The sequence below is a fragment of the Siphateles boraxobius genome, unplaced genomic scaffold (assembly GCF_051911475.1).
Source record: "Siphateles boraxobius isolate OS27281-9 unplaced genomic scaffold, OSU_SipBor_1 29, whole genome shotgun sequence".
NCBI classification, from domain to species: domain Eukaryota; kingdom Metazoa; phylum Chordata; class Actinopteri; order Cypriniformes; family Leuciscidae; genus Siphateles; species Siphateles boraxobius.
The window spans coordinates 3,483,553-3,498,598 of record NW_027508908.1 but is presented as its reverse complement, the minus strand read 5'-3'; the positions used below and the strand labels follow the sequence as shown (position 1 = coordinate 3,498,598).

The 15,046-nt window shown below is 35.5% G+C and overlaps 1 protein-coding gene across 1 annotated transcript in view; it reads left to right on the top strand.

The window, feature by feature from the left end:
- The window catches only part of slkb (STE20-like kinase b), a 28,601-nt gene that overhangs the window by 1,378 nt on the left and 12,177 nt on the right, over positions 1 to 15,046 (top strand). The window contains exons 2-9 of the mRNA XM_077246153.1: positions 1,621 to 1,785; positions 5,608 to 5,656; positions 7,185 to 7,334; positions 8,808 to 8,880; positions 8,956 to 9,150; positions 10,403 to 10,484; positions 12,740 to 12,871; positions 13,006 to 13,695. Of these exons, the coding sequence (XP_077102268.1) occupies positions 1,621 to 1,785; positions 5,608 to 5,656; positions 7,185 to 7,334; positions 8,808 to 8,880; positions 8,956 to 9,150; positions 10,403 to 10,484; positions 12,740 to 12,871; positions 13,006 to 13,695 (1,536 nt within the window). The remainder of the gene's footprint in view (positions 1 to 1,620; positions 1,786 to 5,607; positions 5,657 to 7,184; positions 7,335 to 8,807; positions 8,881 to 8,955; positions 9,151 to 10,402; positions 10,485 to 12,739; positions 12,872 to 13,005; positions 13,696 to 15,046) is intronic.

Sequence of the window (15,046 nt, the reverse complement as noted above, 5' to 3'; positions counted from 1 at the left end):
AATAATGTTCACTATGGTTTCGGACACCACTACAAATGGCTGTCCCATCAAATAATGCCCTATTTGATGGTATAGCGGGTGATTTGGGATTCAGCCATTGTCATTCACATGACCTCAGCCTGTAGTGTCCAGTCTGCTCGATTATTCCTCTTCTTTGCTCTGTCTAAAGGCTTAATGTTGTTTAGTTGGTTAGTGGGATAGGGTGATTTGGAGATTAAGTTTAAGGCCATTTCCTCTAGTCTATACAGTCAAAACAATGACATTAGAACTTTCTCACGGTTTCATCAAGTTTGATGGTTTGTAATGGTCTAATGATCTGTTGGATGGAGGGTCTGGGGTTTTCAGGACATTGGTATTTGTCGATTTTCATCAGTGTGGCTTTGTGTTCTGTTGGGAGCTTCTGAACAGAATTAGAAAGTATGACTGTTTTCAAGCATGTTTCCTGTGGCTGTAATCATTTGAGAACTGTTAAAAACTGTCTGACTTTTCTTAACATAATATTTGCTTAAAATATAAACACTTTTTATTAGAATTTATACTTTTCAGTTTTATACTATTTTTGTGTAGTTGTATTAATTAACATTGTATTTTTTTATTTGTAATGCTAATCGGTAACACTTTATTTTAAGGTGACGTAGTTAAACATTACTACATGTACTTACTATAGTTACAACAGTAAATTATGCATACTTGCATGTAACTAACCCTAACTGTAGCTCTAAAGTAAGTAGGCTACATGTAGTTAATTAATATTAAAATGCAACGCAACTACGTCACATTAAAATAAAGGGTTACACTTTAAGGTGTCCGCGTCACAGTGTAATTGTACATTTAGGTACCAAGTAATACTAATTAATTACATGTACTTACAATAGGGTTAGGAATAGGGGTTGGTTACTTGTAATGTATAGTTATTACTACAGTAATGTAACAAGGACAGTGTAAAATAATGTAAAATAGTCTTATAAAATAAAGTGTAACCTAATGATTTTATTTCCTCATTGAAATCTAAGCTAAAGGTTTAAAAATGAAAAGTGTGAGTTATAATGTCAAATACAACTGGAACTGCATCACACTTAGTGACCAAATACAATAAAAACCACTGCAGATTTTATTATTCAAGATAGTCTTGCAATAAACCAGCAGTCTTTGACCTGGTTAATTTTTCACTTCTGAATCACGCTGGATTCTAAATACCGTAATTACCACTGTTTACAAAAGCTGTGTGTTGGGTGGATTTGTTCTGTGACCTTCATTGCTCTGCACTGCAGAAAGACTCAGTATGAATGACACTGAATGTGATTTCTGTTGAATGCTGGACTGGATCACGCTGACTCCATGGGTCTAATTAATACTTTTTACCTCCATTTACTGGTTGTTAAAAGAGATTGTGTTGAATCATTCGTAGTCTGCTCATGTATTCATGTATGTCATCCCTCAAACATCGTGTCTGATTTGTAATAGTTTGGCATAGTAGTAGTAGTTTAGCATCACAACGTGTACAATAAAGTTTAACCAATTTTTTAAGTTATAGCATGCAATGGTTCATTAGACTAATTTTATTTAGAGGGATGTGTGAAAATGCATTTTTTTTTTAACTTTAACTTCCTTTTTATTCAGGCTCAGAACAAGCAGACGGGCATTTGTGCTGCTGCAAAAGTGATTGACACCAAAACTGAAGATGAGCTGGAGGACTACATGGTGGAGATCGACATTTTGGCATCATGTGATCATCACAATATCGTCAAGCTGCTTGACGCGTTTTACTATGAGAGCAAACTGTGGGTGAGTGGATTTGTTTTATTTTTCATGACTTTATATGTTTACTTTAACAGATTTTATTCCTGATTTCTTTTCCACGGCACAATTTTGGAATCTAACTTAAAAAAAAACAATAATTGACCCATGTTTAAATGTTAATATGCCTCATAATTCACCCTTCGCTGGGAGTTTAATTGACAGGCTATCTGACTAATCATAACGCCGAATCCACAATTTTGTCGGTGGAATTGAAAAACGGTGTGTATTGATGTCTTTCCGCTGTGGAAATATACTTTCTGATGTTCATTTGTGTTTATTTAGTGCTAATGAGTAGGAAGAGATGATCGGTTCACATGCCGAACTGTGGCACTACAGCGATCTGTCACAACACATTAAAGAGTCACAAAACCGTATTTATTGTTTGATGTGTTTTTTTTAAAATGTCAACATTTGAAATTTAGTTTCATACCAAAAGTAACCTGCTCTGTTGGCGTGTTGTCAGTGTCCTCTTTGCTCCACAATGTATTTTTCACTACGTTGACTCAAACCATTTCCTTCCTGCACAAGGTTGAGGTGGCTCAGCTTCCAGGTCACTTCAGTCCAGCTTCACTTCAGTACGGACATTAGAAACTTACCAGAGGTTCAAAGGCTTTATGAAAATCAAACAGTACATGTGCTCTTTTATATTTCACACTAAATTAGAAAGACAACAAATAGAAGGAATTTAAAAATCCCAGTAATGCGCCCGGACATTTTTTTTTTTTTTTAATAATTTTTCAGGGATTAATCCCTATTTATTCTCAAAGGGGATTCTCATTGCTTGAGTACAATTTTTTTTTTACTGTATTACTATAAATGTTTTAATACAGTGATTTAAATCTTCATAAATGTATGGCTGTACAAAAATACTACCAGGATGTACAGAAAGTATACACTACCATTCAATAGTTTGGGGTTGACAAGATTTTAAGTGTTTTTTTGTCTCATGCTCCACTTTTTTTCCATCAAAAATACAGTTATAGAAATTTCAAATGAGCAGCATTTATTTGAAAAAGAAACATTTTGTTACACACATGTCTTTACTGTCACATTTGATCCATTTAATGCATCCTTGCTTAATAAAATTATAAATTTTTATAAAAAACTTGTTTATTTACTGACCTCAAACTTTTGAACAGTAAAGTACTTAAACTATAATTAAAATAGTGCTTATTTGTCAATGTCATAATGCAATAAAATGGCTGTCATATCAAGCCCGTTTTAGGCGAAATATGGTTTATAATTTTTTTTCTCTCTAGATTTTGGAGTGAATATGACCTAAACATGTTCTTTGAAAGTTTTTTTTTGAGATTTACTAGAAAACCTCTCATCAGAATAATGTTGCATTTTCTCACAGAGAGTGTTAACTGTTATTTTACCTCTACTGTTCTTCTTCTGCCTCATTGTGTACTGTACTGGAAGAGGTGTCCATATTTTACTCTTATCCTGCCGTACACCAGGAAATGGACTGATATCGGCCTCACCCTTTTCCTTATGTAGGAGCGCTTTGATTCGGCTGTGATTCATGGAATGTTTGAACTGGATTATTCATCAGCCATTTGCAGCTTAAACAGGATAAATAACACATTGGTATCAACAATGCCATTTAGTAGTCTGTGTGAAGTAGTTTCCTCCATGTATTTGAAGCAAAGCTTTGATAACTTAAATTTCAGATGCCACTCAATTTAATATATTGCGATATGCATTGAATTCAGACAGTTTTAAAGTTTGTCCAAAATACTAATTAAGGTTTCTAAATGGAATATATGAGGATTAATAGTGCATTCTGTTATCCAGACTGTGGAATCAATGGAAATAGACAGAATCCTACACTTTAGAGTTGGAAAGGAAGCCTCATCTTGTGCGTTGTTGAGTATGGCCATTGTAGTTCTGGGACTGAATGACAGCACTGTGTGGGCTATTGTGTTATCATAGCCACTGGTCAAAACCAACATCTCACCCACAGTACAACAGCGTTCAAGAGCACGAATAACAGTGACTGTTCTCAGTGCTGTATCTGTGTGTACACAATAGCGTAGGGTTCGGACTTTAAAGACCTGTTCACACCAAGGACGACAACGATAGAGATATAGTTCTAAAAATCATTCTAAATATAAAAGATTAGCAGAGTTCACACCACAACTATAACTATAACGGAATTGAGAAACAATATCATTGGAATCACTTTCAGAATGATTTTTTTTTTTCAGCTGATGGAACAATAACAGCATTGACAGCCAATCAGAATCCGTCCTGCTTTAAGAACACGAGCATTTAAAGCGTGTGCTTATAATACACAGAATCACACTGTCTGCTGGTGTGGATGCTGATCGTTATAGTTATCTTTATAGTTCGCATTCTTGCTGTGAACGGGCCTCAACACCGTTTTAAAGCTTCATGTGTTTCTTATTTGAAGCCATTGGCACTTTTATCCAAATAGTTTTGCTCATTTTGAGTCTAACATCATAACCTGAGGTCAGAGAGGAAGCAAACCATGCAGTTTTAGACTGATTTAAACTAAGATTGGGACCAAAAATTATTCAGACACATTGAATTAACCATGTTTTGCTAAAGTGTTTTTTCTTTTATTGCTAAGCGACCTTTTTACACCACAGACTGAACAAAATTAAGCATTGCTTAGTAATTGGTTGACCTAAATTGGTATTATCTAATTGTGTACTTAAATTTAACAGCTGACAGCTAAACTATGACAAGCTGATGATTCATGTGATTCATTAAAAAGAACTGCGCTGATTGAGTGAACTTTGTGCTGTCAGTGAGGACAGCATAATTTGAGAAAGTTTGATTGTACGAATGAGCAGCATTTATTTGAAATGGAAATATTATGTATTATCAATGTCTTTACTCTCACTTTAGATCACTTTAGAAAACATCCTTGCTGACTAAAATAATAAAAAAAATTCAAACAAAAAAAAATATCTTACTGTCCCCAAACATTTAAACAGTGGTGTATTAAATTTCAGCACCAGTTCTCTCGCCTAAAATATAATATCGTTTTTGTGGCGGCACTCCTGACTTCAGGAGACACTATTGTCGTTCAGTATTGACTAAGTAAACAGTCTCTTCCAATACATGTCCACCCTCCCCAGATGACTAGCCCCAGCCGTGACCCCTCCATCCGCCTGGTGTTCACGGAAACGCTGATCCTATTAGCACAGAAGTACTCAATTCCAACACTGTGCTAATGTGTAGAAAGCCTTCATCCTTCCTCGTGCTCATGCAGGCCTCTCTAGCTCGATCCTCTTATGTCAGTCACCATTTTGAGGAGCAAGAAAAGCCCTCAAGACTCAGGAGCGTATTTGACCAATCATGGCCCTGCAACGCAGCGCTGTTGACTTATCACGGCCCTGCCAAGTGAACTGTTTCGTAAAGTTAATTACGTGAGAAGTATTTCCTGGTTTGGATGTTGTTGTACTGTAATTCTGGTTTTATCCATCGATGTGCAACAGATTCTACTGTGTTTGTGGAGGTTGTTCCGTCACTAAAACTGAATGAGTGTTCTAGATTTTTCTTTTGAGTGAGTTGAATGAACAATGGTTTTATGAATGGGTGCAGTCTGTTTTTTTTTGTTTGTTTTTTAAACCAGTGCCTGCAGGTTCATGTAGGTGTGTTCATGACAAAAGGATAAACAGATTCGTCTACAGAACATAATGCTGCCATTGTGCCTGACTGAACATTGAGAAATAAAGGCAGTATATGCCGATCAATGGCTGCTTTTGTAAAACGGTGTAATTGTGTTTTTGTAAAGTTCACCCGGTTTCATGTTCACCATGTTTCTGTGTGCAGATCCTGATCGAGTTCTGCGCCGGTGGGGCCGTCGATGCGGTCATGCTCGGTGAGTTCACACAAAGCATTTGACATGCAAGGCTGCATTAGGAAAAGGTCACTTACGACGGACAGTTGCTTTCCATTACTCAAAAACACATTTCATTGTTAAAGGCGAATGTGAACTTTAACTGTGCTTTGATTATTCTCACCGGAAAATCAATATTGTTCATGTTATGAGCGACAATATATAGATTTATTCAATGTCTCTTCAACAAGGCGTTTTGTAGCATTATGCCTGTTGAGTTTTCATTTACACACTAGTGTTCCAATGTTTAGGGTCAGTAAGAATTTTTTTTTTTTTTTAAGAAATTAATATTTTTTTTCAGCAAGGATGCATTAAATTGTTTAAAATTGACATTAAAGACACGTACGTTACAAAAGATTTTTATTTGAACTTTCTATATATCGAAGAATCCTGAAAAAAATGTATCAAGGTTTCCACAAAAATATTAGGCAGCACAACTGTTTTTAACACCGATAACAAATGGAAATGTTTCTTGAGCATCAAATCAGCATGTTAATATGATTTCTGAAGGATCATGTGACACTGAAGACTGGAGGAATGAGGCTGAAAATTCAGCTTTGAATTACAGGAATAAATGACATTTCCAAATATATTCAAATATAAATCAGTTATTTGAAACTTTAAAAATATTTCACAATAGTACTGTTTTTTTACTGTATTTTTTATCAAAGAAATGCAGCATTGGTAAGGACTTTTTTCAAACACTTTAAATCTTACACCAAATTATTGAACAGTAGTGTGTTTATTGATAATGCTTGTGCAGTACATCACAATATACACATTTGATTGAAACGCCATTTATATATAATGACCCTTAATATGGACATTTTTTAAAGAATGGTAGACCTGTCACATTGAAATATATATATATATATATATAAAGTTTTTCAGCCATAAACAATGCAGATTTTTTTCTATTATATTTTCTTACTAGCAGATATTTTCAGCCTAAACTATGAAGCTTTTCTCATTTTAGGAAAGTACCCCCCACCACCACCTTTTTGGCCACTATATAAAATTACTCAATGCATAAATGCATGTTTAATCCAGATATTGCATAGTAATTTGCAATTTAATTCATTTACATAGCAGTTCCCTCAATGTGATTGCTTCTCGCTCCATGTTTAGCGCAGGCAGGAAAAACGTGACAACAGAACTTAGCGGAGGATCACAAATTCAATCAATTCACGGACCTCCAGCACACAAAATTTGCTTCATTGGGACTGAAACCGACTTGAAAAGAAATTGTAGTTCAGTAACCACTCTCATTCAGTGCGTTCATTCAGTATATAACTCATCAGACTGATTCGAAATGGCAACTTCTCAATCTTTTTGAATTTGTTGCAAGAATCTGCTTATATGACAAACTAGTTAACTAATTTTACCCAACTCAAAACTCAGATGTTAGAAAGCAGGAGATATTATTGTAATAAGTGAAATGATCTGGTTCTCTATAAATGACATGAGTGTGTTTGTGGATATAAGCATTTCCCTCTTCATATGTGTGTAGAGTTGGAAAGGCCTCTGACGGAGCCGCAGATCAGGGTGGTTTGTAAACAGACTCTGGATGCTCTAGTGTATCTGCATGAAAACAAGGTCATCCACAGAGACCTGAAGGCTGGAAACATCCTGCTCACACTGGACGGAGACGTCAAACTGGGTGAGTGGATGTGGGAGAGGGTTTAGAGGATTTTTATGACCTTTTTTAAGACCTTCTCAAATCAAATGAATACCATATGGACAGGGTAGAGCAGTGTCTATGGTAACATCCTAAATTGTAAAATGACTGTAAAAACAATGACAAAAACAGAAGTTTTTTTAAATGATAAACCTCGCATTTCATTTTTTAAACCATTTTCAAAGAAAAATAACGTGTCAATATTTGTGCAAATGAAATATAAATTCATTTAAAATGTTTATACAGTCAAACCAAAATTTATTCAGACACCTTCACAAATGAATTAGGTTGAATATCTGTCAGCAGTTAAATTAAGTACACAATTAGATAATACCAGTTTAGGTCAACCAATTACTAAGCAATGCTTGATTTTGTTCAGTCTGTGGTGTAAAAAGGTCGCATTAGCAATAAAAGAAAAAAAAAACTTAAGCAAAACATGGTCAGGTCAAAATGTCTGAATAATTTTTGGTCCCAAATTGTTATAAATTTTACCGGTAGTCCACCGTACAGCGAATTTTCGGGTATAATGTCACAGTTTAATTTATTTTGATATCCTCACTTACATAAATGAACTATAGTGTCCTGCACCCACTAGTAAAAAAAATCAGAAATTATATCTGGTGTCTGATACATTTTTGGTTTGACTATATATATTATAATCTGTTAATTTGAACAAAAACAGAAAATGGGCTGATTGAAAATGCAAACTCACTCTATGAAACTCTATAGTGCTTATGGAACAGCGGTTACCCCGGTGAACCCTGTATACAAAGCAGCTGAATTATGAAAATTTTTACTCCTGAAGGTAAACATTGTCATAGTTAATTGACAGTAGATCAAAAGTACAAATGTGCTTTTCCTCCTTGGTACAAATGTGCGGCGTTCACTGAGTGCAAACAGCCTTGAAACTGCGATCCTGTAGAACTCGCAACAGCAACACGTTTTTTAAACACTTCTTATAACAAGATATTTGAGGCTTTTTATGGATTTAGATTTGATAAAACTGAATTTAAGACTTTTTTAAGGACCCACGGGGACCATTAATCAGGTCATGTGTAATCTTGAATTTATTATCGGAGTGACGGTGGAGTGTTTTTAGTTTTTGTAGCTGATCAGCTGCATATAATCCAGTGCAGTGGGAGATTTCAGATGCCATGTGCTGATGAGCAGATTCACAGTTACGTAATAACATGGTAAAGAGACAGAGAGGAGCTGAGGAGGGTCATTTACATGTCAAGACTAAACCGCAGCTTTTATAAACATTACACCATTGACCAGATGTAAATTATTCTGTGATGTTGGTGTATAAAACTATATGGACACTTAAGCCAATGAATTTTATGGCATTAGATCACACAATATCAAAGCAAGTGGTATTTATTGTGAAGAAAGGTTCCACAAGCCATCTTTTTATGCAGAACGTTTCCCAAAAAGAACATTTTCTGTATCTTTCAGCGGATTTTGGAGTGTCTGCCAAGAACACAAAGACGGTCCAGCGAAGAGACTCTTTCATTGGAACCCCTTACTGGCAAGTTAGAGTTTCAGAAAATGAAACCACTTGTACTTGCACACATTGGCATTGCTGACCCTCTCTTTCATGCAGGATGGCTCCAGAGGTTGTGATGTGCGAGACGTCTAAGGACAGGCCGTATGACTATAAGGCCGATATTTGGTCTCTAGGAATCACTCTGATCGAGCTGGCGCAGATCGAACCGCCCAACCACGAGATGAACCCGATGAGAGTTCTGCTCAAGATCGCCAAAGCTGAGCCTCCTACTCTCCAGCAGCCTTCAAAATGGTACAAAACAATGTGATTTGTATATATGTATAATGTACATGCACTACTTTTCAAAAGGTTTAGATCTGTAAGATTTTTAATGGTTTTAAAAGAAGTGTCTTCGGCTCACCAAGGCTGCATTTATTTGATCCAAAATACAGCAATAACAATAATATTGTGAAATATTTTTACAGTTTAAAATAACTGAATTCTATTTAAATATACTGTAAAATGTAATTTATTCCTGTGTTCAAAGCTGAATTTTCAGCATCATTACCCCAGTTGAAAACATTGAAAACATCAATGTTGAAAACTATTTTTCAGGACTCTTTGATGAATACAAAGTTCAAAAGAACTGCATTTATCTGAAATAGAAATATATAATGTAATATTCTACACTACTTTTCAAAAGTTTGGGGTCAGTAAGACATTTTTGGAAAGATATTTTTATTCAGCGAGGATGCATTAAATTGATCAAAAGTGACACTAAATACATTATAATGTTATTTATCTTTCTAATCATCAAAGAATCCTGAAAAAAAAAATTGTGCACAACTGTTTTCAACATTGATAATAATAATACATTTTTCTTGAGCAGCAAAACAGCTAAATTAATCTAAATGTAAATCTAAATAATTTAAATAATCGATTGGAAAGAAAATCTTGTGTAAAAAAAATTTTTTTTGAATATTAAATTATTACAAAGAATAACTTAAAGGGAGCGTTAAATTATGGCAAAAATAATCTAAATGTAAAAATAGGGGAAAGCATCCACAATTGAATATACATTAAATTAAAATTACAATAAAAATATTTTTTTTAATTGATAGATAACCAATATGGTACAGATTCATTTTAAAATGTATTTTTAATATATAATGAATAAAAAAAAACTGTGTGTGTGTGTGTGTGTGTGTGTGTGTGTGTGTGTGCGTGTGTGTGTGCGTGTGTGTGTGCGTGTGTGTGTGCGTGTGTGTGTGCGTGTGTGTGTGCGTGTGTGTGTGCGTGTGTGTGTGTGTATTTCTCAAAGTGCCAAAATCGAAAATGCATAACAGAATTTTTTTTCGCGTGATTTTATATCAGGGCTTCTGCTTAAATACCTGAAATTAGATTTGCAAACAAATATAATTCTATAAATTTTATGTTTATTTATCTGTTTAACTGTTTATTTCCTTATTGCTTTTTTGTTACAATATAACAGGTTATTGGTTTATAAGTTCACAATAAATGTGTTTATTTTCGAGTTAATGACCTTCTCTTTATCTGTCTGCAGGTCTCCTGAGTTCAGTGACTTCCTGAAACACGCACTGGACAAGAACGTGGACAACAGGTGGAACACAGCACAACTTCTTCAGGTGAGTTGACTTTTTTCCTACCTTTATTTCAACACTTCTAATCTAAGGTCATATCCACTCAACCTGGCCCTAACCTGAGGCAGTATTGCTGCAGCCCCTCGGTGTAAAAGCCCCTCGCTTGCCATCATCCTGCTGCTCGGCCACCAGCTGGTCCAGGTGCCTTTCTTGCCACATGAATCAGCAGCTGTTCATTCATTTGTCTGTGTCAGGCACTTTCTGCACCAGCCTTCATCCTTTGACGTCAGCAAAGGAGATTTTGTTTCCGAGGCTTTAAGTAGGCCAGCCTAGCACTGACTGCGCACATATGCACACGTGCTAAACACTTCAGGAGAGATTCTGCTCTCTGAAGAGGCAACATGGGGTTGCAAATACAGAATTCAAGTTTTCCTCCAATTAAGTTGATAATATCAAAGAGGCTGCACATTCTCAGACCTGCCATTGACTGTCTACAGCAGGTTTCAAAGCCAAGAAAGGTAAGAACTGGAGACTGGCATCCTCATGGGGCATTGATGTGCTCGTTTTCCTCTTTTCTGTCGAACAGTTGGCTTACTGCAATTTTTGTGTGCAATGCAATAAATATTAAAGGACTTAAATTATGCTTAATTTTCTCTTAGCCAAATAGTGATGCACAAAATATCAGACAGTACCATATCAGTTATCAGTCAGTATTAGAAATTTTATTTTATTATTTTATTGGAAATCTAGTTTTGCAGGCTCATTTCCACTTATGTTAACATTTATATTTTACCTTTATTAAGTTAATATTTGAAAACTAATAATTTAATCGCGCTGTTGTTTATTGTAATTTATTTTATTTTAACAGGTTTCAAAATGTTATGAGATGAAGTTTGATTTATGTAAAATATATTTGTGTATATCTGGTGTTAGTTATTTACTTTTTACCACTGTTTTCTTCCTTCCTTCATTCCTTCAAAACAAAATTATGTATTTTCTCATTGTTTTATTTTATTTTACATACTTGACTGAATTTGTTTCTGGAGATTTTTGAAAGCACTAATAATTTAATAAAACTGTTCAATTTAATCTTATAAGCAAAACTCACATTAATATCCATTTTTTATACTGTACAATATAATTATGTTATTTCACTTGTGGCATTTGCAGTGTTTGATATCATTTTTTATATTGTGTTACATTTATTTAGTCAGTATAGTGCAGTATTAGTACAATTTTAATATCAACCATATATTGGTTGTCAGCTTATCGGTATTGGCCAAAATTGAAATATGCTAATTCAAAATATATTAGGGGGAGGGACATTAACATAACACAGACACTTCTTATACGTACATGTATACAGTGCTCAGCATAAGTGAATACACCCATGCTAAAGTTGACTAAAAAGAGGAATAAAAAATCATCTTTTGGAAATTGATCTTAATGCCTTAATTAAAAAAATGACGAAAAATCCAACCTTAAATAAATAAATGTTCTTCCTTAAAATACAGGGTATTTTGAAAGCTTTTTTATTTTTAAAGGCCAGTTATTTCATGGATCCAGGATAATATGCATCCTGATAAAGTTCACCTTGGCCTTTGGAATTAAAAAATCCCCACATCATCACATAACCTTCACCATACCTAGAGATTGGCATGGGGCACTTTCATGTAGACTAATAGCTGGTTTGATTTGCATTGAGAGATGATCTTATGGAAAATACCCCATGCCAATCTCTAGGTATGGTGAAGGGAATGTGATGATGTGGGGATATTTTAATTCCAAAGGCCAAGGGAACTTTATCAGGATGCATAGTATCCTGGATCCATGAAATAACTGGCCTTTAAAAATAAAAATCTGCCTGCCTCTATGGGAATTTAATATAGACTTGCCGTGTCCTGACTTATGCACCCTGTATTTTAAGGAAGAACATTTATTTATTTATGATACATTATTCATTCACAAAGAAAATTGGTGTCCTTAAAGGTTGGATTTTTCCTCGTTTCTTTAAATTAAGGCATTAAGATCATTTTCCAAAAGATGATTTTGTATGTGTGTGTATACATATATACACATTATAAAAATTAATATATTAATATTAATATATATATATATATATATATATATTATTTTCCTGAAATCAGATTTAAGATGCTAAATTTTCCAAGAATTTATCTGGAACAGAGTATTCTGACTGCTTTTTGTGAATGTTAAAATGAATAGTATCTTAATAATATGTGCATGTGTAATTTTAATATGTATATTGTAGTAATAGTAGTTCATCTTCATCTGTGCAGCACCCGTTCGTGAGTAGTGTAACTGACAGCCGACCCCTGCGGGAGCTCATCGCCGAGGCCAAGGCGGAGGTCACAGAGGAGGTAGAGGAGCTGAAGGAGGAAGAGGAGGAAGAAGATCATGAAGGAAACCTGGTGAGAGATTATAAGGACTGACAACCAATTTAGAACACTTTTCAGAGAAAGATTAAACCTAAATTAATTGTATTAGTTGTAAATCTTTGCTGCATCATCAACCATTAACTTGTTTAAAATGATCTTACCCTCAGCTTCGCGGACACAAGCGCGCACCATCTGACGCTAGCGTCGGCAGCTCTGAAGACGAGAAGCTTCCCCAGTCGCCGTCCACCTTGGAGTCTGTTCCTGAAAAGATCGAGGACCTCGCCACACCTAAGCTACCAGATGATAATCTTATAGCTGGAAAAAAGAAGGAAGAAGAACCTCTGAAGGTGGACGAGAACCACATCCGGGATGTAACAGTACCTGGATCCAAGGAACAAGCTGCGGAAGAGTCTCAAGAACCTGAAGCTGAAGAAAAGGCTGTAGAAGCAGAGGTTGTTTTTCCAGAGACTCCTGCTGACACGATAGTCCAGAGGGTGGAGCAACCAGCCAAACCTGATGGAGAGAAACTGGAGGAGAAAAAGGAGGTGGTGGGCAACGGTGAGCTCATAAAGGAAGTGCCTGCTTCTGACACGGCTTCAATGGAGACTTCAACTGAGCCCACTAAACAAGCGGAGCCAGTGACAGAAGTACCTCCAGTGATAGAAGTAGAGAAGGCTGAGGAAAAGGACAAACTCGCAATGGTGGAGAAACAAAGCCCAGTGAAGCCTAGGTATGTGAAGAAGCAAGACTCTGACTCGGGAATAAGTTCGACAGCTGACAGCAGCAGCATAGACCTGAACTTATCCATCTCCAGCTTTATTAGCAAGTCCAAGGAGCCAGGAACCATCTCTCATCAGGTGAGATACACCTACTAAAAGCTGCCATTACTTTATACTCGTTAGTCACCAGACAATAGAAGATCACAGAATTAGTGTAGAGTCAGTATAGTCTCTGATTTAAAGTTCAGTTTTTAAAGGAAGGAATAATCGAAACATCGTGTCTAATAATTTAGTGGCCCGGAGTCAATTATTCTGTGATTGCTACACCTCAGAACATTGTTCAGATATTCTATTTCATGACATTTGTCAGGTTTTTGTCCTTAAGGGTGTGTTCATACTTGGCATGCGAGACGCTGAAAAGATGAGTCTCTGTCCGCCTCCAAACCAACTCTGGTGCGGTTTGAAAAATATATGAACGCAACACGGACCAAAGACATGTAAACCAACCAAAACCGGGACATGATGTCACAAGATGTGACTCTAAACATGACAGAATGTTCAAGCACAGCTGTTTTTTTCTCTCATCACAGTTCAGTACAGGTGTCAGAACCACGTCTCCTCACAAGCGTGTGTGTGTGTGAGAGGGACAGAGGAATTCCTGCCGCTGTTTTGACTCCTTTACACATTTGATGAGCTCTTCACTTGTACTCAGCTGGTCAAAATACCATCATATGTAGCTACGCACATACAGCGAGCGCATTTATCCCAGAACACAGCATTGTTTTGGATGTCTGGCAAATTCTGTGCAAAATATGCTTAATAAAAGCTGACCAATCAGGTTGTGAATGTATCCCTAGTATGCCTTTAGGTTTGGTATCTTTAGTTTTTGGTGTTAAAATGCCAATGCCCTAAACCGACAAAGGCTAAAATAAAACATTTTGGTCCGGACCAAACAAACCGAACTACAAGTGTGAACCCACCCTAAAACGCTCTTGTCTTTGGGACTAATTTCTTACACATCTCATCCAAGGCTCAGTTGCCAATTCCAAAACTTAATTTTAGATATGCTGACTTACGTTGACTTATGCTGTTATTTGAGAGAGAGGAAGCATGAGGGAAAGAGATTGATTGATTGATTGATTGATTGATTAAGCAATTCAAATGTTTAAATATTACAAATAAAATAGATATTGTGAATTATTAGTGAATATTGTGTGGGAAAATGGCCTGTCTTCATTTTATTTATTCATTTATTTATACAGAATTTAAGTTAAGTTTAAACATTTTAAATCTATAGGCTAAAATAAATTATAAAATTATAAAAATATATTGTGAATTATTAATTTTAACAAAAGTTTGTGAAAAATGACATGCCTTGATTTTCTTTCTTTCTTTCTTTCTTTATTTATTTACTTACTGGGTTTAAGTTTTAACATTTAAACATTTTGAATGTTTAGGCAACGAGGCTGTTTGGTCAAAAAAATATGTA